The sequence below is a fragment of the Otolemur garnettii genome, unplaced genomic scaffold (assembly GCF_000181295.1).
Source record: "Otolemur garnettii isolate 467f Iridium unplaced genomic scaffold, OtoGar3 scaffold00105, whole genome shotgun sequence".
Taxonomy (NCBI): domain Eukaryota; kingdom Metazoa; phylum Chordata; class Mammalia; order Primates; family Galagidae; genus Otolemur; species Otolemur garnettii.
In genome coordinates this window covers 5253789-5277559 of record NW_003852500.1, presented here as the reverse complement: position 1 = coordinate 5277559, position 23771 = coordinate 5253789, and the positions used below count along the sequence as shown (strand labels likewise).

The window sequence follows — 23771 nt, the reverse complement described above, 5'->3', positions numbered from 1 at the left end:
CATGCTAAGTGGTTTATGCACAATTTGATTGATTTTTACTGGGCACCATAAACCAATGCAATGAAACCCAGTGTTTTGCATACAATATATATAAAGGCATACACATTCCCAATCCAGACTGAAAAATAATTTACATAAGTCCATACATCAGTGGAAACCTACCAACAGGAAAAATTACAATATAATCTAAGTAAAACTTTCAGAGAAAAGACATGTGGCTTCTGGAGAGGCAGCTAAATAAGATCCCTGACTTTGCTCTAGTATTCTGGCCACTTTTCAAGAGGAAGCCAAGTGGGCTCAGGTCTTCTAAGGAACAAAAAACAACCTATGAAAAAGATTTGAGGAATATTTTGGGTCTGTTGAAAACTGAATCCTGTATTTTATTTAAAAAAAAAAAATTCTCATGTAATGTTATATTATGTGGAAGGCTGTCAGAAACACATGCATATACAAAGCAAGAGAAAACAATCTAGAATGAATCCCACCAAAACGGCAGAATTATGGGTGACATAATCTTCTGTAATATATTTTCTTTTATTAAAAATAGAAAATAATAATAAAAAAAATAAAAATAGAAAAAAGCAGACTTACCCTTGGTTATCTATATCTTCTGACCCCAGTGGTTTAGAATCAGAAAAAAGTGTCACTCTACTTGAAGCCATCTTGGCATCAATGGTGGAGTGGGTAGAAATGAGACTCTGGACCAGCTCATGGGTAGGTCCCACCTCGTCCTGCCAAGGCCACCAAGAAAAGGAAAGTAAGGAATACACAAGCATTCTAGAGAAACATACTGGTTACAATCTGTTCCTTAAAATTATTTTAAATATAGTTCTTGAGAACTTTTGTTAATGCCTCAAAAAGAAGATTAAAAAATTCTTATAACAAAGCTTGAAGTTGATCTCCATCTTCATTAAGCTTTTCCAAAGTTCCTGGCGTATGTAACTTGATAGCCAAAACACCTAAAAAATCTTAGGTCCCAATGCTACAGAAATGATGGCTTTTTCTAGAACTTTAAAATATCATTTTAGGGCAGTGCCTGTGGCTCAGTGAGTAGGGCGCCAGCTGGCGGCTTCAAACCCGGCCCCGGCCAAACTGCAACAACAACAAAAATAACCGGGCAATGCGCCTGTAGTCTCAGCTACTCGGAAGCTGAGGCAAGAGAATCACCTTAAGCCCAAGAGCTAGAGGTTACTGTGATCTGTGACGCCATGGCACTCTACTGAGGGCAACAAAGTGAGACTCTCTTTAAAAAATATTTTAATCTCACAAAATACCATCTCAGAATTAAGAAAATTCTGAAGTTCATTTTAATAAATAGAATGAGAGGCTCAGTGCTTAGGAGTTAGGGTGCCAGCCACATACGCCAAGGCAGGTGGGTACGAACCCAGCCCAGGTTTGCTAAACAATGACAACTGCAATAAAAAAATAGCTGGGCATTGTGGTGGGTCCTCCCAGGTACTTGGGAGGCTGAAGCAAGAGAATCTCTTAAGCTCAAGAGTTTGAGGTTGCTGTGACCTGTGACGCCACAGCATTCTACTGAGGGTGACATAGTGAGACTCTCAAAAACAAAACAAAACAACACAACAAGACCATTTTGAATAGGAAAACAGAATCAGAAAAAGAAAAAAAAGACCAAGAGCTAGAAGACTCTGATTTTGTATAAAGAGGAACAGGTTATACAGGTGCCTCACTGGCCACAGTGACCACACTGGGAGCTACAGATCAGAAAAGCATGGAAGACTGGAGTTCTACTTTCTGCTTAGTACACCAAAGGAAGTATTCATTAGATTCTGTATATTTGCAATATGCATATGTGCCTTTATCATAACTATAAAGAGGAAAAGTTTCGATAAATGCTGAATACATTATTTTCTGTAACAAAAAATAGATCAGGAGACAATGAGGAGAATTCATAGCAAAGACTCTTGTCTCACCGCTGCCTGAAAACCATGGCTGCCACCAAGGTCGACATAGACAGCATCTTTGTCATACAGCACACCACCAACTCCAGACAGAGGTGCGTAAACCAGTTTCTCCTTCTCATTTAGACAGCGTTTCTTCTGTTGTTCAGGAAGAGCACAGGGGTCTGGGAGGAAACTGACGTCACTCACAGCAAAATCTCCTACACCTGAAAAACAGGACCCCGGCAGCCAGCTTCAGCTGATAAGTAGTCAACAAGTATCAACTGTAGGTTAAAAGGCCCCATAGTTCAAAGCCTTCCAAGGGTGTTCAATTTGAGGTCCACAGGCTGCACAGATTTGAGGACGGCTTTGCTTATCTGTGGCATCAGATACTATGAAAGAATGCATGGGCCTTTTTTTTCTTTTTTCTTTTTGCTACTCAGCTTTCGTTAGTGTTTGTGTGTTTAATGTACGGCCCAAGACAATTCTTCTTCCAACGTGCAGCAGAAAAGAAAAAAGGTTAGAAACCCCTAGAAGCCATGGTACAGCATCATGCAACACTGTAACTGTGCCTCTCTAGCGGGACAACACCAGGATCAGAGAAGAGGGGATTCAGTCCACCCACTCTGCAGGTCGACACATAACATTACTTTTACAACCTCCAACAAAACAGCTATCTTTTGTTTGGTCATTTTTCAGTTTTCCTAAGAAATTAAGTCACCCCAAGAATTCTACATGTATTTCTAGTTATGTTTTATGACAAGAAGATACCTGGCATATGAATTTGGCTTTTATTTTTCAAGTGTGCGCCTCTTAAATAACCATAAAGAGACACCTTTCGGTCACATTTGATGTTTGTTCGGATATCCTCAGGGTTTGTTAAATCTTCCATCCTAAAAAAACAAAACTCAATCATATGGCAGAAATCAATATAAAAAGCTCCAATACCTCCCCTCCTTGTGTCAATGACTCATTATATTCTTGTTCATTAAGCATATTGTTCAGAAAACTGGACCATACAGAAATAGAAAGCACAGTTCATCTTTCACCAGAGGAAAAAGAACAAACACACAATTGTGTCTCTTGGGCTGTGAGTGATATTCATTCCATAAAGATACCAGAAAGAGAAATCATGTCCACCCGGGGACAGGAAAGTGAAGAACAGATTCAGAAAATTCCTTTATAGATGAAGGTCAGCCTGTGATCTGGGATTTTTAGTGTGGATCAGATTCTGGCAGGCAGAGAAAGGATGGGAAGCCAAGCTGAGAAAACCACACAAAGAAAAGAACAAAGGAAGGAAAGTCAAGACATATTTGAATGGCTTCAGCACCAGGGCACAGAGATAGCATCACTGAAAGCTAAGGTTGAAAGTAGGATGCAGACACATCCTATAATCTTAAATACTTCATAATCCTCCCATTTTTTTTTTTTTTTTTTTTTTTGAGACAGAGCCTCAAGCTGTCCCCCCTAGGTAGAGTGCCATGGCATCACAGCTCTTAGCAACCTCCAACTCCTGGGCTCAAGCGAGTCTCCTGCCTCCGTCTCCCAAGTAGCTGGGACCACAGGCGCCCGCCACAACACCCGGCTATTTTTTGGTTGCAGCCGTCATTGTTGTTTGGCGGGTCCGGGCTGGGGATTCGAACCCGACACCTTAGGTGTAGGTGGCTGGCGCCTTAGCCGGTTGAACTATAGGCGCCAAGCCAATCCTCCCATTTTTCTAAACACCTCATACATGATTTACTCTCAAAGGCACAGAACCTTTAAGTGATAAGAAGACATTTTCCATCAACTATACTCCCCCCCTCATTGTTCAAACAGGCACAAAATAAATGCTATCACTGTTCTTCTTCTAACCATTTTACCTTTATATGCACATAGGCCAGGAAGAAAATTTACATTCACTTTTTACCTGTCTGCCAAGATATAAGGGTGAGAAGTTTGCCATGTGAGAGGCCTAAACTTCATAACTGTAATAAAACGGCCCAGATTGTGAATTTCTTGATTTTGATATTCTCCATGAACCATTCCAGAAAGGTAGAATAGCTTGGCACCCTAAACATTAAAAGAAAATTAAAAATTAAGTTTCAATTAAATTCTTGTTAATATAAACCAAAAATAAGGTCCTAAATAACAAGCAATCTTGAAAGATAGGGTGCCCAGATGCTTCCAGAGCCCTGCTGGCTTCTTTCAGGTCTTATCTTATGAGGGCCTCAGAGAGGTAGACTATTCTCCATTTGGGCTGTGGTAAGTGAGGCTTCTGAGCACAGGAATGAACAGCAGTGCCTAATCCTATTAACTGAGAGAAAATTCTGACATACTCTATTAAATCTCAACCCCAAAAGAGAGTCAGATACTCCTTGGTACAGGGATTATGAATAGATATATAAAGCAAACTCAAGAAGTGCATCCTACAGAGATGTTTATTAATATCTCTTCGTTCTAATTTTAAAGAAAAATTAGTGTTACTGGCCAATAATTATTTCTCTTCCTACCGGATAGACTTCTGTCCAGAATCTGTGTTTTAGTCGCTTCTTTGTCTTCTTCAGTTGCTTGTTATGCTTGAAGGAGTCTAGGTGGGTGAGAACTCCCATAATTTTCGGAAAGCCATGGACTTGACAGATGTTTAGAAACTCAAACGTTTCCATTTCAAACCCAAAGCTGGCATCTATAAGCATCAACACCTAAAAACAGAACATGTAATTTCTCAAGGAAGATACCAAAACAGAACATCTGGGTAAGGTCAGCAAAGTACGGCCTGGGGGCCAAATTCAGCCCATTACTAGTTTTATTGGAAAATAGCCACATCAATTCATTAACATATTGTCTGTGGCTATTTTTGCACTACAAATGCAAGGTAAGTAGTTGCAACAAAAACTATGTGACCCACAAAGCCTAATACATTTACCATCTGGCCCTTGTTCAGAAAATGTTTGCCAACTCTTACTCTAGACCACTGTTTTTCAAGCAGTGTGCCATAAGAGGATCTTAAGTGTGCCGCAAAAATTTTTAAAGACCATTAATTAAATTATTTGCAAAAGAAGTTCAAAGCACAGTAAGTGTATTCTTTTTTCTTTTTTACATATACATGTGTTTATTAGGTTTCCACTTTTTGCCTTCACAAAATTAAAAAAACTTAAAATTTAGTAACAACGTTTAAGATAAGGACTAGAAACAAAAACCTCATAAAGAACGAATAAAGATAAATACATTCACAAAAGAAATCAGACGATTGCTGCATCGAAATATTAAGCAATATACAATAATAATAATGCAAAGAAAGTACCATTCACATTGTCAAATAAGCGTATGTCTAGTATAGAATGCTTTGACTCTGAGGTTCAGTATGGACGCATCAGTGAACTTATTTTTTTTCCAAAGTCTCAAAAAATAGACAACTAATATTTATAAAAAAAGTAAAAGATAATTTCAAAAAACAGATCATGCCAAATCTTATAAACAATAGAAAAAGAAGAAATACTTTAAAATCATTCTACTTAATCTGAACACCTGATACTAAAATTGGAGAAAATATATTATCATAAAGGGGAAATTACAAACACATTTCACTTATAAATGAGGATGCAATATCCTAAACAATATGTTAACAAGCTGAATTAAAAATTAATGTTTAAGTAATGTACTTTGGTCAAAATTAAATCCTATTTATGTGAGAATTGGTCACTATTTTCTTTTCTTTTTTCCCTTTCCCTCACCCCCTCCCTTCTTTTCTGTCTGGTCTCCCCTTCCCACCGTGTCATTAATTGTCTCATATCAAAGTTGAATACATAGGATTCATACTTCTCCATTCCTGTGATGCTTCACTAAGAATAATGTGTTCCACCTCCATCCAGGTTAGTACAAATGCTGCAAAATCTCCATTTTTTTAATGGCTCAATAATATCCCTTCAGGTGTCCTCAAATTATGGCCCACAGGCCACATGCAGCCCACCTAGGACATTTATCCGGCCCGCCAGGTGTTTTTGCCACCGCTGCCTGTCCTGCTTAGCAGCCAACTCATGCCGGGGCCCACAGTCTGGCCCTCCAACAGTCTGAGGGACAGTGAACTGGCCCCCTGTTTAAAAAGTTTGAGGACCCCTGGATACCATAGCTTACCAATCCATTCCTGGGTTGAAGGACATTTAGGCAATATATTCTTTTTTTTTACTCTTTTTTAAATCAACATAATTTAAATGTGCCACAGAAGTTTAACTATAGGTTCAAGTATGCTGTGAGATAAAAAAGGCTGAAAAGATAAATGACTATCTACAAAGAGAAAATACCACCTCTGACTTGTTCTAAAAGGCAATCATAAAAATGCCCACCAGGATATAAGCTTCCATTTCAAGAATGTCGATTTATGAGAAATAATTCAGAAAAACCTATGTCAAATTTGGCTGTTACTTAGGACATTCTGACTTCAAGAAATGAAGTTTTTTATAAGGTATTTTTAGGCCAAATAACAAGTCTAAAATAAGGAAACCAATAATAGTTCTCTGATATCCAATAAATGGAAAGTGATAATCAATGAAAACTATTAAAAACATACAGAAAACCAATCCTTTGTTTCAATCTTCCCATTTAAAAAAACAATCTGTTTTGTACTAGGAATATATAATGGAAAAGCTCTATCTCACATGTTTATTTGTATAATTCAATTGCTCAAATAATGTTTTTAAAGGCTACCAGTTTAGAATGGAGTCAAAAAATAGTAAAGTTATGATGAATTGCAATCCATGACAAAATACAAGCAGATAGAATCAATTTTTTAAATTTAAGACTTTTCAAATAGTAAAATAATTTCAAAATTGATTTCTGGAGACTTCTTGGTTATATATGTATATATATATTTTTAAATTTTAGATATTTTTATTTTACCAAAAATGTGTTATTCATCAGGAGTGACTGAAATAAAATATATAATTGAGTCCCATATCATAGAAATGGTTTTAAGAGAAAACTTGTCACATGAATATTATTGCTTCCCATTTTTAACTAGTAAATAGTCCATTGATAGATAGCCATGAGCTTGTCGAGAATGTTCAAGATATGTTACATAATACAACATGCCTGTTCACGGGGGGAAACTAGGAAATAACTTAGGTGTACCTCTTGATTTCATCATATAAGACAAGCACAAAAGCACCGCTCATGCCTCTGAGAACACTGGACCATGCACCCTTGAAAAAAGCTTTGCCTCCTTCATTACAAAGATCTTCCTCCAACAGTCAATCATGCCAGTGTACATGATGTCAGTTCCTTTGAGCCCTGACTGCATCGTCATGCAACAGCAAACAGTGTCAAATGGATAGGAAGTCAATCCAGCAATAGCAATTACAGACTATGCAATCATCCAACTGGATGATCTGAGTATTCTAGGGATCTGGAAGCATTCCCTCTGCAGTGTCACAGATACCCAACGAGGCAGCTCAGTAAATGAAAATACCCTGGACAGACACTTTAAAGCCTTGGTACAGACCCCTAAGCCCATCAGATTTGTAGATCTTAACCGGGCAGTCACCAAGGCCTCTGAATTCCCTTTCTGCTCCAGCTTTACCCACATCAGCTGCTAGACAGGTATGAGCAAAATCAAGAGGGTACACAAATCACAAGGATATGGCCCTAGCAGCACCACCTGATGGCAGATTCCCTGCAAAGAAGCGCCAAAACTGGGTCCTCTTGTCCACACAACCCAGGAAGATCTGCTTGTATTTATCTCTGAAAGCAACGTTGAGAGCATAGGTGGGCAAGTATTAGATGACACTGGCCAGGTTACCATGCCAGGATAGCACTCCCTGTTCCTTGGGGATACGGACCACACAGTCTATAAAGCCCTGGTATTGCTTATCTTCAGTGACTTGCTAGCTGGCATGCTGTACCTGCAGCAGCAGCTTGACTTGCTCAACTGGCACTATGGCAGTCTTGGAGATGGCCGTGGCCACTCCACCTGCCAGGAAGTCCTCAATGAAGGACACAGCAGCATCTGTCATGTTGAAAGGAAAGAAGAGGCACACAACTACAGGACAGGACCAGGCCAAGAACCAGCTTTGATTTCAGGGCTGTGGGCACTTCTTGGTTAGATATTAATGACATATTTGTTTCCATCTTTCTGGAGCTAACAAAAATAACAAAAAATAGTAACAGAAACACCCATGTTTGACTAAACTAGGGAATATCCACAATGCTAACTAACAGAACACACGAAGATAGGATACAGAGTGTTGTAAGAAAGCACAGCTGCTGCTGCAGACCACAGCCTGAGGCAGGAAGCAGAGTTCTTTAATGATGCTGGAACAAATCCAAGGTCAGGCAGACCTAACACCCTATTTGACACTGCAGAGTGCGAAGGGCAAGCAATTGGTTGTAGGATCAGGAGGAATAAGTAGCATACAGTCCTTCAGTTGCCAATCTTTGTCAACTACATCTATATTTACTCCCCCAATGCACTCACACACGTAACACACCCAAACTCATGTATTAAGGGACCCTCTGTCATGACTTAGGAGGCTTTATGACAATCCTGAGCAAAGCAATCAGCATAAGCCACATTAAATTATAGTATAGCCATGCAATGGCACACTATATTAAAAAGAATAAGGTTGAGAACTAATTATATAGGACTGAAAGAACTAAAGAAGAAGTATGGTTTCTTTATGGCCTTTTATTTGAAACACAGGTTGTTCTTAATGCCTTATTTTCCAGATTTAAGGAAATTTTTTTTTTCTTTTCTCTTAAACTATCTAATAGCTTATAGCAATTTGGTAAAGTATATCTTTGTGAAATAAAAATTAAAAGAAAAATAAATTTAACAAAAAAAGAATAAGCTTGAGTTATAGTATTTACTGATTATATACCTCTAAGATACACTATGTGAAAAAAAGCAAAACATAGAACAGTGTGTATAATACTGCAATTTGTGTTTTTAAAGGGTTATATTATGTATTTCTACATATGTAGAAGGATGCTGCTCTGAGCAAGAACTGAGAGACCAGAGATTAGAGCAAGGAAAAAAGAGGCATGTACAGTACATACTTCATAGTATAATTTGAATATTTTACCAAATGTAAGTGTTCTTTTTTAAAATCTTAAAGTTTAGACAAAAGGCATGGCTACTCACATATGCTTTTAAAATTAGTAACTTGCTATATTTTACACAAAAGAGAAACTAATGACTTCAGGCTGAACTATTTCAATCATTTCAAATACATAAGATTTAATAACTACTTAGTGTTAATAATACCAATTAATTAAATAATTAATTTTATTATTAATTAATGCTAATTAAATAATAATTTTTTACTAATGGTAGCATTACATGTTTAAAATTTGAACAGTAGTTTTATGACATTAAAGTGACATGGCCTTAAAATCTATATTACTTTTTATTTTATATTTTAGGACACTTCCTGGGCCAAAGAATAAAATCTATAGCTCTTTGTCATCAAACAGTTCTGCAAAAAAGACTCAATCAAAAAACAAAACATTATCTGTCACCCATACTTCAATGTAGTCTATGTGGCTTAATTTTTTTACTTTTGCTAATTTAAAAGACAGTTAATGGAATATCAGAAATAATGAATGCTAGCATTTCTGTAAACATAACTAAGGCTGCATGTTTTCCATACGTTGAGCACTGTCTAGATCAGGCGTCCTCAAACTACGGCCCACGGGCCACACGCAGCCTGCCTAGGGCATTTATCCGGCCCACCGGGTGTTTTTGCCACTGCTGCCTGTCCTGCTTAGCAGCCGACTTATCCCAGGGCCCGCAGTCCAGCCCTCCAAAGGTCCGAGGGACAGTGAACGGGCCCTGTTTAAAAAGTTTGAGGACCTCTGGTCCAGATTTTCTGGTAAAACGTCTTCAGGATAATCCGTGTACTTACTTTACCACAATCATTAAGAATGGAGCTTCTGATATTGTCAAGAGCAGGAGTCCCTTCCTCAGACAAGTTAAAACTTAACTGCTAGGAGCCTCAATCTCATATGCAAACCGTAGATAATACCTACTTACCTCACAGATTCATTAGGAGTTATATAAACTAAATTTATAAAAAGCAGCACAGTGCCCTGCATATAGTGAGCTCTTATTAACTATCTTCATTAAAGGTTTTCTCTATCCTATGGTTTGCTTTTAGATTTTAGAACACATTTCACTGTATACATTCTATTTTTATTATAACAATAATTATTATTACTAATTCAATCACATCTATTGTATCCCTGATGATACTCACCATTCCTTTAATAATAAAAAAACTCTCCTCCCTTCAACACAGGATAAGTAACCTATCACAATGCTGTAAGTCTCTATCAGCATCCCAGGCTGCCCCTGCTCACTTACCAGATCTGCTACTTTAGCCAAATCAATCATCATATTAATGTCGCACCCACATTCAATAATGGTGAGTCTGCGCTTTTTACCTAGAAGTGAAAAGATGAAAATTTTAATTTAAATAAAAGACTCCATTTATTAACTCTATCATTTTTTAAATTGCATACAGTAAAACACCATAAAATTTTTTTTTTTTTGGTAGAGACAGAGTCTCACTTTACTGCCCTCAGTAGAGTGCCGTGGCGTCACACAGCTCACAGCAACCTCCAAACTCCTGGGCTTAGGTGATTCTCTTGCCTCAGCCTCCAGAGTAGCTGGGACTACAGGTGCCCACCATAACGGCTGGCTGTTTTTTGTTGCAGTTTGGCCAGGGCCAGGTTTGAACCCGCCACCCTCGGTATATGGGGCCAGCACCATACTCACTGAGTCACAGGCACCACCCTTTTTTTTTTTGCCGTTTTTGGCCTGAGCGGGGTTTGAACCCGCCATCTCTGGTATATGGGGCCAGCGCCCTACTCCTTGAGCCACAGGGACCACCTCATAAATGTTTATAGAAGTGTAACAGCAGTTCATTTTTATAGAAGAAACTGGTAAAATAAATTTTATCTTGCTTTCTTGCTATGTTCTCTTTAAGTTCAAAATAATATCAAAAGTCTACATGAATAACTATTCATACAGGGAAAATTCTGATTAGATGGTCTTTATGACAACCGTGATGTTGCTATTCAGCTGTAGGCCAATGTTTTATCTTTTTTTTTTTTTTGAGAGAGAGTCTCACTATGTCACCCTCAGTAGAATGCTATGGTGTCATAGCTCATAGCAACCTCCAACTCTTGGGCTTAAGCGATTTTCTTGCCTCAGCCTCCTAAGCAGCTGGCACCCGCCACAACACCCAGCTATTTTTAGAGACAGGGTCTCACTCTTGGTCAAGCTGGTCTCAAACCCATGAGCTCAGGCACTCCACCTGTCTCAGCCTTCCAGAGTGTTGGGATTACAGGCATGTGCCACTGTGCCAGGCTCTGAGTGCTTTTATCTCTTATCAAAATTTCCCATACTCTCACTATAGTTAAAAACATCCTCAAATCTAATGTAACAGAATATTCAAGGAACAGTATCTACCTCTACATGAAGGTTAAAAAAGATGGTCAAGAAAATAAAGATACTCTAAATATAAAGCCACGCCTCCATCCAACTACATCATTGCTGTAGTAAGATTTCAGATTCTCTCACTGCCATTTTGGGCATCTTCCCTCAAGCTTAGAAAGGTCACCATCTCCCAAAGCAAACAAGTTCTCATAGGAAAAAGAAAGAAAACTTTCTCTCACTTCTGAAAGAATATGGCTTCATAAAGGGCAAGCAGGTATGCCTGGAACATAACAGGTACTATGTTAAGTGAATGTGCTCACAGTGAGCAGGCCTGCTAACCTTTCCAAGAAACACACCTGGCAAAGTCAAAGAGCGGTCAAAATATGATAAACATCTACACCACTACCTCTAGGAAGCTACACCCTACCTAGTAAAAGCACAACAGAGGAAACATGATGTGACAATATTACTTAACACATTTTCCACTCAAGAAAACAACAAAGACACACAAATCCCTAAGACAACGCCTGCCACACCAGCTCTGCAGCAATGCCTTTTACCTGACACAATTGTTACGGGGCCTCTGATCTCAGTCAACTTCTGCCTAGTAAAGTTCCGAATAAGGCACTGTATCAAGGTGCTCTTTCCAACTTTTGGAGGCCCCATCACCACTACCACTATTGGTGGGGGCTCAAGTGGAGTGCGATCAACCACTGGAATATGATGCTTTTTTGTCTTCAGATCCTGAGTCCTATTTGTAAAAAAAGAATTAAAAAAGAAAATTCACTTTCAAATGTAAGAGAATAAAAGGTACCAACATTGTAAATATAGATATTATAGAAAATAGAACAGACAATATATAAATACAATTACTTGTTAACTTTTAACTTCTGGCCCCAATTCAAATAACTGGTCCTCAGTAAAGATATATACTTTACTGTAAGAATTACCACATACCTATGAAAGGATCGATAAGTATAAGATGACTTCTACAGACAGGTGAAAATTATTTATACACTCCTTAAATCTATTTTATGAATTGATTTTAAGACTTTAAAAGAAACCAAAGGCAAACACCAAGGCAGAGGTTTTGCAGTTAAATTTGGCTTTCCTACTTACTGGTTAGAAGACTGTGGGTAACCTGCTCTCTGAACCTTAGTTTTCTTATCCATAAAATGAGAACAAGAATAACTCCTACTCTCATAAGGATACTGGAAGACTTTAATTCAATAACGTTTAAAGTACACTGCTGGGCACATGGCAATGACTCACTAAATAAAGCTATTTTAGTATTAAATATTATAATTTTAGTATTTGATATATAACTATATAAACCACAGAAGTTGTTTAAAGCTTAGGGATTCTATAAATCAAATTCTATAAATTCTTTTCTCTTCAGCAAAAATCACCAACCAGTGAGCAGATGGTGGAGGCAAAGCAGCTTCTCTGGGGAAGGCTTTTCAGGTTTCAGTGAATGCCATCCTGCATACATCTCCATGTCCTTTGTATCTGGGCTAGATTCCTAAGTCCAAGTGTCATCAATGAGAGACTCCTACTACTTAAAAAAGAACAAATGTAAGAATCACCACATACCTGTGAAAGGATCGAGCCATCCGTACAGCAGACTGAACTGAAAAAGCTTTAGGGTTTCTCTTGCGGGCATCTTCTTCATCTCCAAGTTGAAGGTCCTGCAGATGTCGTTTCTTTTTCTTCTCAGCTTTGGGCCCACTGTTTTTCTTTCTATGTTTCTTTTGGTCCTTAGTCTCCATAGTGGCTATTTACCAATTCACAAATAACTCTAACCTAGAAGGAATGAGGTAGGGGAAGCACTTTACAACGTAGGCAACACTCAGGGACAAACAGTAAATTTCACTTATTTCTTTATGAAAAGATGATATTTGTTCACCCAACAGGAATAGACACTGCTGAATCAGCCCCAGTTTCACTTCTCTCTGTCATGCTATTAAGTTAGAAGAGTTACCTCTGCTAAGGTTACTTTTTAATTCATTTTAACTGTCACTGTGTCACCGTCGTGAGAGTCCATTTCTGCAAAGATGTAAATATTCTATATTTGCACTTTTCTTTTTAAGACAGAGTCTTGCTCTGCCACCCTGGCTACAGTACAGTGGCATCATCATATCTCACTACAACCTCAAACTCTGGGGTTCAAGCGATCCTTTTGCCTTAGCCTCCGAGTAGCTGGGACTACAGATACATGCCATCATGTCCACCTAATTTTTTTCTATTTTTGGTAGATAGATCTCAGTCTTGCTCAGGCTGATCTCAAACTCCTGAGCTCAAATATTCACCCCACCTTGACCTCCCAGAATGATAGAATTATAGGCATGAGCCACCACATCCAGCCTTGTACTTTTCAATACAGTAACCATTAACCATGTGTGGCTCCTGTGAACTTAAAATGTACTCAGGGAAAATGAAAAAAAAAGAACTTTTATTAATTATAATTAATGTAATTCTAAATTTAAACAGCCACATGTGGACACCACACAGGAAACCTCAGGCCTAGCAGTCAATTAGACTAAAGTAGTTTCCTAACTTAAAATTTAAATTTTAATTAAAAATTTAAAATATTTTTGGCTGGGAATGGTAGTGCATAGGGAATAGTAGTGTAGACCCAGCTACTCAGGAGGATGAGGCAGAGGATCTTTTGAACCCAGGAGTTCACGGCTGCAGTGAGCTATGATGGTGCCACTGCACTGCAGCTAGAGCAAGACCCTGTCTCAAAAAAAAAAAAGAAAGAAAGAAAGAAATCATTTTAATGACCCTCCAACATGAGAATAGAGTTAATCTCAGTATCTGATGACTTTGTAAAACTCAATTACAATAGTAATCTACATATGTTTGAAAAACTGTAATGTCTATTATGTCAGATATGATTAGTTCTGGATGAAGCCTGGAAACCACACGAATTTGGAGAGAACCTTCCAATGATTTCTTAACTTCCCAGGAATCCATGGCCCATAGATTGGGAACTAATGGGTTAGTGAGTTTTTAAGGAAATCAGATTGCATGCAATTCAATGACTTGGTTTAGAAAGACTGGGGAGAGGGGAGTGTCACTTCATGCAACTAAGGTGCCGAATTTATTTCAGTTTAATAAATATTTGTATCTGCCGGCTCGGCGCCTATAGCTCAACCGGCTAAGGCGCCAGCCACGTACACCTAAGGTGGCGGGTTCGAATCCCCAGCCCGGACCCGCCAAACAACAATGATGGCTGCAACCAAAAAACAGCCAGGTGTTGTGGCGGGCGCCTGTGGTCCCAGCTACTTGGGAGGCTCAGGCAGGAGACTCGCTTGAGCCCAGGAGTTGGAGGTTGCTGTGAGCTGTAATGCCACGGCACTCTGCCCAGGGGGACAGCTTGAGGCTCTGTCTCAAAAAAAAAAAAAAAAATATATATATATATATATATATATTTGTATCTGCCTATGTTGTGGTAGACATTGTGCTAGAAGACGGATACAGCTATGATCTGGCTAGTGGAGGAAATCCAAACAAGTACCGTATCTTTCAAACATGAAGTTAGGGCCACGTCGGAAGGCTGCACAGCCTACTACTGCAGCAGAGATCAGTCAGTGGCCTCCCCCAAAATACACATAACAGTGGAGATAGAAAATCGTTATATACCAGTATAGCGTCAAGAACAGTGGCTGGGAGTAAGAACTGTCAAGCTCTACGAACGCTTTGAAACCAAACAGTTGTGTGATTTCAGGAAAAAAAAAATTACTTCTACATTTTATATTTCACTTTCTTTTTAATGAGAAAAAAAGAAAGTACGATTTAGAGTCAACATAAGCGGCTCAGGGTCCAAGTCACCTGCCATGAAACCTCTCCTCACCGCCCTCCCTCCCTGCCTGAGATCTCTGCAAGAATTCATTCCGCCCCTCTCCCAGCGAACTCGGAACACCTCTCCGGCAGGAAGGAAATGTCTGTGCAGCCAAAGAGGGGCTCCTTGGGAGCAAAGACTGTCCGGAAAAGCCGAGGGGGGTACCTTCCACGCGCGCGACTCGGGATGCTCCTACAGCTCCAGACTCAGGACCCTCGCCGTTGCCTCTCGCAGCCTACAGTAGTTACCCAGTTCACAACCGCGGATCCTCAGCACCTCGAGGACACCGCCGGAAACGGAAATTGACCTTCGCTCCAACTTGCCGGGGGGAAACGAAGGCAGAAAGAAAGAGACCGTTTGGGGGACGACTTTCAAGAGAGAGCCGGAAGGAAGACTAGTGATTGGCTGAGTGCGGGCGCAGGCGCCGTAGGCGTGGTGTGGTTACCTTCAGCTTGGTCGTACCCGGAGCTAACGCCGGAGGAATCCCTGGTCCCGGAGGAGTCCGAGGGGCCAGCGCGGCAGAGACCCCACGACAAATCGCGCGATGAGACTCCCGAGGAGCGAGTTCCCGCCAAAGGCCTGGGCCACTGTGCGTCCGGGCTGTGGTTACTCGGTGCGGTACAAAAGCCGAAAGAGGACACATTTAGTCCTGGTTACCCTGGGGTCACCGTGTACTGCCCTTACAAAGCCCTGGGCACCAAGTTCCCCGATGCCCCCAGTGGGCTGTCACACGATTGGGAGTCCGCTTCCTCATCCTTAAAGAGGATATACCTGGGGGGCGTGGGGGGAAGAATTTTTCGAATTCTTTAGTCTCTAAGACGCTCTTTTGCCAGGATCAACAGACTGACTGCAGGGATAAACTGACCTAGCCTGAAATGCCTCATCCTTCTCTGTTTCCGGGAAAGGAGCTTTAGCTAAGGAAATGCAGAGTCGTGCAGTTTTCTTCGTGCGTAGCCTCGCCTTCCGAGAGCTCCGCCCGTTTCACCTGAGATTGTAGGTCTTCTAACTCCTATCCCAGCTATTTGAGATACCTACAAAGCTTGGCACATCGTCAGAGTATGTCTCTTTGTCTTGATCCCATGAAGCCGGCTCTTGTCCTCTGCCTTATCTCAGCTTCTCACTTCCCCCATGATCAAACCTCAGACCTTGTCAGGTCCAAGGACTGCAACCCTCCCCACCCCACCCGCGCCCTTCTCTGATCACCACCTCCTAATCTTTCTAGGCTTCTCCCTCTGGTACCTTGAAAACAGAACTCTGTCAGCCTTGCCAACACCTTCACTGCAGATGTCGTTAACGGTACCTGTTCCCTGTTTCTTCCTCCCTTCATGACTTTTCCCTCTCTAGTAACCTAGCTTAAACTCCATGGTCAATCATTCTCATTGGTCCCTTGCACACCTCTTCAACTTGCCCACCTCCCTGTCACCTGCCATATCTGCTTGGGAGAATGAAAGCCCTGGATAAACCAGTTCTCTATTCCATGCTACAGCACTGCAACTAAACATGGCTAGAGCAAAACATGACCATGCCAGCTATTCTCACTTTAATAATTCTTTCTTTGCCTGGTCTATTCAATCTCCCAATGAAAATATCAAATGAAAATGAAAACTTTATACCTCCTTCTCTATCGTCAAACCTTCTAACCACCTCTCCCTTCCTTGCTTCCTGCTTACCTAAGAAAATGGAAATTGTCAAAGAGGTCTTCCACTAACTTCCTCCTCCACATACCTTGCCCCTGCCATCAGCCTGTTACTATATATGAACCACTGCTGTGTCCATCCAAGGAATCCTGCACCGGACTGCTGAATTCCAACATCTGTTACTGCTCCCAAGTGTCACCCAGCCAGTCTATTCTTTCTCCATCATCAGTTTTTCCCTTTCTACTACAGTATTCCCATCATCATATAACATGCAGCTATTTCTCTTTAAAACAAATAAACTCTTCTTGACCCTATTTCCTTTACAGTAACTACATCTTTTCTCTGCTCCCTTTTGCAGCAAAATGTCACCAAATAATTGTCGGTGCATTCTGTGGCTTTGCTCTTCCTATTCTGTCTCAGATTTGCTTGATTCCCAGAACACCACCTACAACTCTGGATGCTTCTCAGTAGCCTTTGCTGGTTCCCCTGCTTCTGCCTGACATGTTTAAGTTAGAGACAGACCACAGTCTGTCCAGTCTTCTCCTCCAGTCTTCTCTTCTGTGTCTGTACTTCTATACACATTCCCTAGATGGAATTGCATCTCTGTTACAAATTCATTCTTCATTGCCTCTTGTGTAAAAATGAAACCGGGTCCTTTAAATATTTTTCCTCCCACAAGGGCATAATGTTAAGTTTCATCTGTGAAGGACCCAGAGTCAGAGTATGTCTGAACAAACCCAGAACAGAGTTTTTTTTTTTGTTTTTTTTTTTTCTGGTTCTCCTATGCTTGCTAAACAGGCATCTGTAGGTGGGTGACTTCACGAAAGACATGGTGGCCAGCAGCTCCCACTCCCCTCTCCCCCATCTCCAGGCACCTTTGTTATGGGGTGACTCTCCTGAGATATCTCCCCTTTCTCCAGCACCAAGAAGAAGGATTTCAGGCAAGTTCTAGTGGTACAGCACCTCAGGGACATCCCTGACACCTAGTGGTACATGGCTGGGTCCCTCTAGTGAGGTGAGGGAGGGAGATAAGGGGAGAGACTCTTTCTAGGCTCCCTACCTCAGCTGTAGGCTAGTGGGTGCTCCATCTATAATCTTTAGAATTCTCTTAAGTCCCTAAACAACAGTTCTCAACCTGTGGGTCACCACCCCTTTGTAACAATAAAAATACACCCTGCATATCAGATATTTACATTACTGTTTGTAACAGTAGCAAAATTACAGTTATGGAGTAGCAACGAAAATAATTTTAGGGTTGGGGGTCACCACAACATGAGGAACTGTATTAAAGAGTCGCAGCATTAGGAAGGTTGAGAACCCATGCCTTGTTACTTCATTCTCCTGTTGCAGTGAATAATTCTTCATATAAACTTTTCCTATTCAAATTACTTTGTGGTTTCTCTTTCCTAATTGGACCCTGACTAATACACCATCATTTGGGATCAAGTCCAAAATGAATGTCAATGACCAACCTCTCACCTGAACTCCAGCTGTCTCTCTGAAATATCAATCTGTATATCTAATGGGCATTTCAAAAGTAATATTCCCAAACAGAACTCAGGCTCTTCCCTCTCAAACCTGTCCTTTCATCTCAGCTGATGGCAATTCCATCCATAAAGTTGGTTACTCCAGACACCACAGACACATCCTTGTCCCTCTTTTTTTCCTGTCTTCCATATCTAATCAGTCACGAAATTCCTATTTGCTGTAACTTTAAAATATAAACAGAATCCAACCACTTGTCACCACCTCCACTGCTACTCCTCTGGGCTGTGCCCCATCCATTCACACAAGGATGTCTGCAAACCTCTTGACTCGTTCCCTGATCAATCAGTTCTCAGTGCAGCAGCCAGAGGAATCCTGTTAAAACATAAGGCATTTTTTGGTAATTTAAATTGGTAGAAACACTTTGGAAGTGATTCAGCACATATTACTACTGAGCATACACTTTCCTGACAAGCCAGCAGCAGACGTAGATACTGAGGGCCAGGCACAGTGGTTCACGCCTATAATCCTAGCACTCTGGGAGGCTGAGAAGGATAGATTGCTTGAGCTCACAAGTTCAAGACCAGCCTGAGCAACAGTGAGACCTTGTCTCTAAAAAATAGTTGGGCAATGTGGTGGATGCCTGTATTCCCAGCTACCTGGGATGCTGAGGCAAAAGGATTGCTTGAGCCCAAGAGGTTGAGGTTGCTGTGAGCTATGACACCATGGCACTTTATCCAATGTGATAGTCTCAAAAAAAAAAAAAAAAAGTAGATACTGAAAGACACATACAAGAATGTTCACAGTATTAACCAAGCTGGGGAAAAAACCCAAAGGTCCATCAGCAAAAGTATGAAGAAAAAACTGTAATATATTCATACAATGAAAATACCACATAAAATATGGAAAATGTTTAGCAAAAGTAGCTCAGCACAATGAAAAATGTGGTGTATGATTTCATTTAAAGTTTGAAACCAGGAAAAATTAGTGTATGGCAATAAGAATCAACATAATTGTGACTACTGAAGAGGAGGGAATGTATAATAGGGAGAGGGCCTGAGGACAGCTTCCGGAGTGCTGGCGATGTTCTGTCGATGGAGCAGGTTGATAATGTGTTTACTTCATAAGTATTGAGCTGAAATATGAAAAGTTGTGCTCCTGTGTATTTAGCTAACTGACTTGAAACTTAGTCTATACACTAATGTTTATAGCAGCTTTATTCATAACTGCCAAAAAGTGAAGTCAAGGTATCTTTCAACAGATTGGATATATGAAAAAACTGCGGTGTATATATATACACTGGAAAATTATTTGATGATTAAAGAGAAGTGAGCTATTAATAACACAGTAACATGGAGTCATTTTAAATGCATTTTGCTAAGTGAAAAAGCCAGCCAAAACCTGATTCTATTCATATGACATTCAAGAAAATAGATTGGTAGGTGCTAAAGCCCAAGGGAAAGGAATTATAGACTACAAAGGGAATATACAGGTGAATTTCCAAGAAGATGGAACTGTTCGGTATTATACTGAGGTAGTGGATACGTGACTCTATCCCTATCAAACCCATAGTACTGCACATCATGAAGACTGAAAGCTGCCTGGATTTTTGGACTTGGATATTCTCCCCAGACTTTTCCTAGACTAGAGGAATACTAATAACATCTGTGAACTTTATACTGTTATGAGTTGGCTATATAATTGCACAAGCAAATCTTAGGAAGATTCATGCAGAGAGCTTAGTGCAGCCTCAGCAAGATAGCAGCTCTCATCAGGAAGGTGAAGACATTAACATCTTTTCTGGATCCCCAAAGCAACCAAGACTTTTTGAACCCAAACGCTTGAGACTAAAAATCTGTTCAACTCTTCAGAGGTTTGAGATGTTTCATCAACTTAGAATGGAAATTCATCTCCATGAAGTTACAGGGGGAAAGCTCACCTGCTGAAACCAGGTTGCTGTCATTCTCCAGCATCACATGTCAATAGAGGATCTTCTGAGCTGAATCCAGCCATTGCCACTCTGCCTGGATAAAGGTGACCAACACATACCTGAACGATACTGGTCCCTGTTAACTGTACATTTTGTCTAATATCAAATGTTAACATTTGGGGAATGTAGAAAATATGTATAAGAAATAGATCTTACGGGGTACATTACTAGAATTTACCTTAAGAATTATATTTGGTACATACAACGCACCTTATTTTTATTTTACAGGAGAAACAGATATATTAGAAATAGCTTGTCAGTATGTTAGTTACTAAAAAGAATTCTATTGACCTTTCTACTCTGTGCTTAAAAATGTTCTAGTGGCGGAGAAGGCCACATCCATTAACCATTATTCCTTCTCTCAGTAAGCTTACATTTCATTAGTAACGAGGTGTTATAGGAGTTATGTTAGAAATGCTCACAGTTTGAAGAATTGTGTTGACTTAAGAACCATTCTGTGTCATTAGGTGAATATGATGAAACTAAAAATCCATAAGTAGTTGTATTTTGCAAGAATATGCATTAGCCTTCACAAGGTCAAATGCATGGAGGTATTTTAAAAATTAAGTATGGGGGAGACCAGGCACAGTGGCTCAGACCAGGCATGATGGCTCAGACCTGTAATCCTAACACTCTGGGAGGGCAAGGGAAGTGAATTGCTTGAGCTCATGAGTTTAAGACCAGCCTGAGACCCTGTCTCTAAAAGTAGCTGGGCATTGTGCTGGGAGCCTGTAAGTCCCAGCTACTTCAGAGGCTGGCATAAGGCATCGCTTCAGCCCAAGAGTTTGAGGTTACTGTGAGCTATGATGCCACAGTACGCTACCAAGGGTGACAAAATGAGATTCTGTCTCAAAATAAATAAAAATTAAGTATGGGGAAAGTAGAGTAGTGTGCTAAATGAACAAAGTGAGGGGATATAGTAAGATAAAGAACTGAAGATGTATTCAGAGCGAGACATAGAATAATTTGGGGCCAGTTTCTATAAAGCAGTGGTGTCCAAACATCCTTCAATCATTACTTCATTATTTGAATTGATATTGCCAACATTTTATATATGTGTGTACATATGTGTGTACGTAAGCATCTATACTGACAATCCAAGAATTACTTATAAAGCTTAATTATATCCTTAATTTTTAGGTATACACATTTTCTTCAGAGATCTTGACAGACAGTCTTACACACCTCTTGTTCACCTCTTATTTTGGAGACCTCTGCTTCAGTATGAAGACAGTAAAGAGATGAAGCAGCACTAGAGTTCCATCTTTTTTTTCTTAAGGGAAGCATAGAACTAAGTTTATTGAGGAAGAGAAAGGTAGGTTTACAGAATAAGAAAGTTTACGGAGCAAGACATGATCACCATCGACAGTGAACAGGCCTCCACTGCCAGGGCAAATAGGCAGAGAAGCAAAGAGGCCTAGAGTTGCATCTTAACACTGTAGAATAATGATTCTCAACTATGGGTGCACATTTGAATCATCTGAGAAAATAAATGTGTATGACTAATCCTAAAATGCTATTTTGCAAAAAAAAAAAAAATTTTATTTATAAAAACATCAAACTTAAAGAAAATTTGCAAAAATAAAATTTGTAGTATGCACACCCATTTGCCCAGATTCACCTACTGGTTACCTTTGACATTTGTTTCATAATTGGCATGTCTTCTCTCTCTCTGTCTCTCTCAATATAAACAGACACATACACACATACATACATTGTTTTTCTGTACCATCTGAAGGTAAATTATACATATCAATGACCCTTGACCCCTAAATACTGCAAATGCATATTTGCTAATAGGAATATTCTCTTATATAACCATGGTAGTCAAATTAAGTACACTTAACACTGACGTGGTACTTTTATCTAATTTTCCTTTCTTATGCCAATTTTGTTAGTGGACCAAATATCCTCTTTTATAGCATTTTTCCTCTTCTGGTATAGGATCCAATCTAGGATCAGGGATTACACATAGTTTTCATGTCTTTTTATCTTCCCTTAATCTGGAACAGTTCCATAGTTTGTCTTTTACGACACTGACATATTTGTGTTTTGTTTGTTTGTTTGTTTTTAGAGACGGAGTCTCACTTTGTCACCCTTGGTAGAATGCCATGGCGTCATACCTCACAGCAACCTCCAGGTCTTGGGCTTAGCCCATTCTCTTGCCTCAGCCTTCCGAGTAGCTGGGACCATAGGCGCCCACCACAATGCTCAGATATTTTTTTGTTGCAGTTTGGCCAGGGCCAGGTTTGAACCTGCCACCCTCAGTATATGGGGCTGGCACCCTACTCACTGAGCCACAGGCACCGCTGACACTGACATCTTTGAAAAAATAGTTTGTCCTCACTACTTAAAATATGAATACAATGTCCACTTTCAGTGTGTCTGATGTTTATTCAGAGTTAAATCTAGGTTATATGATCTCAGCAGAAAAGGGCATAGATGATGTTTCCTTCTCAGGTACCTCGCCTGTGGTACATTCTGTCATTTGCCTCACAATGTAGATGCTAATTCTGATTTGCTCATTGCTGCACTGTAAAATTATTGCTGTTTTTCTTCCCTTGGAACTTACAAGTAATCTGTTAGAGATGTTCAGATCATGAAAATCTTCCACTCATCAAACTGTCCCTCTGGCTTTAGCAGCAAAAGAGGATTTCTGCCTGATGTGACCTTTGCTACGAGGTGCAAAATGCTACTTTCCTGGCTCTTGTGCCTATCATTTACCAGTCGCCCTCAGCATCTGCTGCAAGCAACTAGCATCCCTCCTGCCCCATCTATTTATTATATATATATAGATTCATTAAGTCCTGTGTGTCCCAACAGTTTATATAGTCATTGGCCTTAATGATACATTATGAGAATTGTATCATTGGGCAATCTCATCCTTCTGCACACATTGTAAGAGTGCACTTATGCAAGACTAGATGGTAGAGCCTACTACACACCTAGGCTATGTGATGTAGCCTCTTGCTCATACATAAATACTTTAGGCAACTGTAGCCTAATAAGGATTTCTGAATTGTGGGTAGAAATGTAATGCAGGGTGACAGTCCAGAGGACTTGTGTGGGCAAGTTGACTTGCCTCAGCCCCTGCCCCCTGGTCAGCACACTGACATTGGTGAAGGGGGTTGGAAAGTTCAGCAGAATAAAGGTGAAACTGGTTTAGGAACATCTGGGTAGACATCAGCAGCTTAGCAAAGACAGAATATCAGCAGAGTTAGAAGGCAATTAAAAATTACCCTTAAGTAGAGCCAATCTAGCCCCCAAACTGTAACTGGAACTGTTCCTCTCTTATGTCCTAAGGCAACCCTGTTACTTATTTAGTTCTGCTCTTAAGAATTGTTCTATGATTTGGTGCCTTATTGTCTTTCACCCTGATGATCTTTTTCATAAGCAAAAGACCACCCACATAATTGACTCATGAGATTATTAACTCTTTATTTCTTTTTTTTTTTTTTTTTTTTTTTTGTGTCTACTAATGAATGTAATATATATTTACAAT

At 39.9% G+C, this 23771-nt stretch overlaps 1 protein-coding gene and 1 pseudogene across 2 annotated transcripts in view; both read right to left on the bottom strand.

Annotated features, from left to right (window-relative positions):
- BMS1 (BMS1, ribosome biogenesis factor) overlaps positions 1-15428 on the bottom strand; it is a 56315-nt gene extending 40887 nt beyond the window's left edge. Inside the window, exons 1-9 of one of the 2 annotated variants that reach the window (XM_012809458.2) lie at positions 15323-15428; positions 12907-13116; positions 11874-12064; positions 10237-10316; positions 4394-4582; positions 3811-3953; positions 2673-2794; positions 1935-2128; positions 592-731 (exon numbers count right to left, since the gene is read on the bottom strand). In XM_012809458.2, the coding sequence (XP_012664912.1) occupies positions 592-731; positions 1935-2128; positions 2673-2794; positions 3811-3953; positions 4394-4582; positions 10237-10316; positions 11874-12064; positions 12907-13082 (1235 nt within the window). In that variant the 5' untranslated portion in view covers positions 13083-13116; positions 15323-15428. Of the gene's footprint in view, positions 1-591; positions 732-1934; positions 2129-2672; positions 2795-3810; positions 3954-4393; positions 4583-10236; positions 10317-11873; positions 12065-12270; positions 12276-12906; positions 13117-15322 lie in introns of those variants that run through there. The other variant, XM_023517178.1, reaches the window with a different exon arrangement.
- On the bottom strand, positions 6870-7903 carry LOC105887696 (annotated as a pseudogene).
- Positions 15429-23771: the final 8343 nt, after the last annotated feature.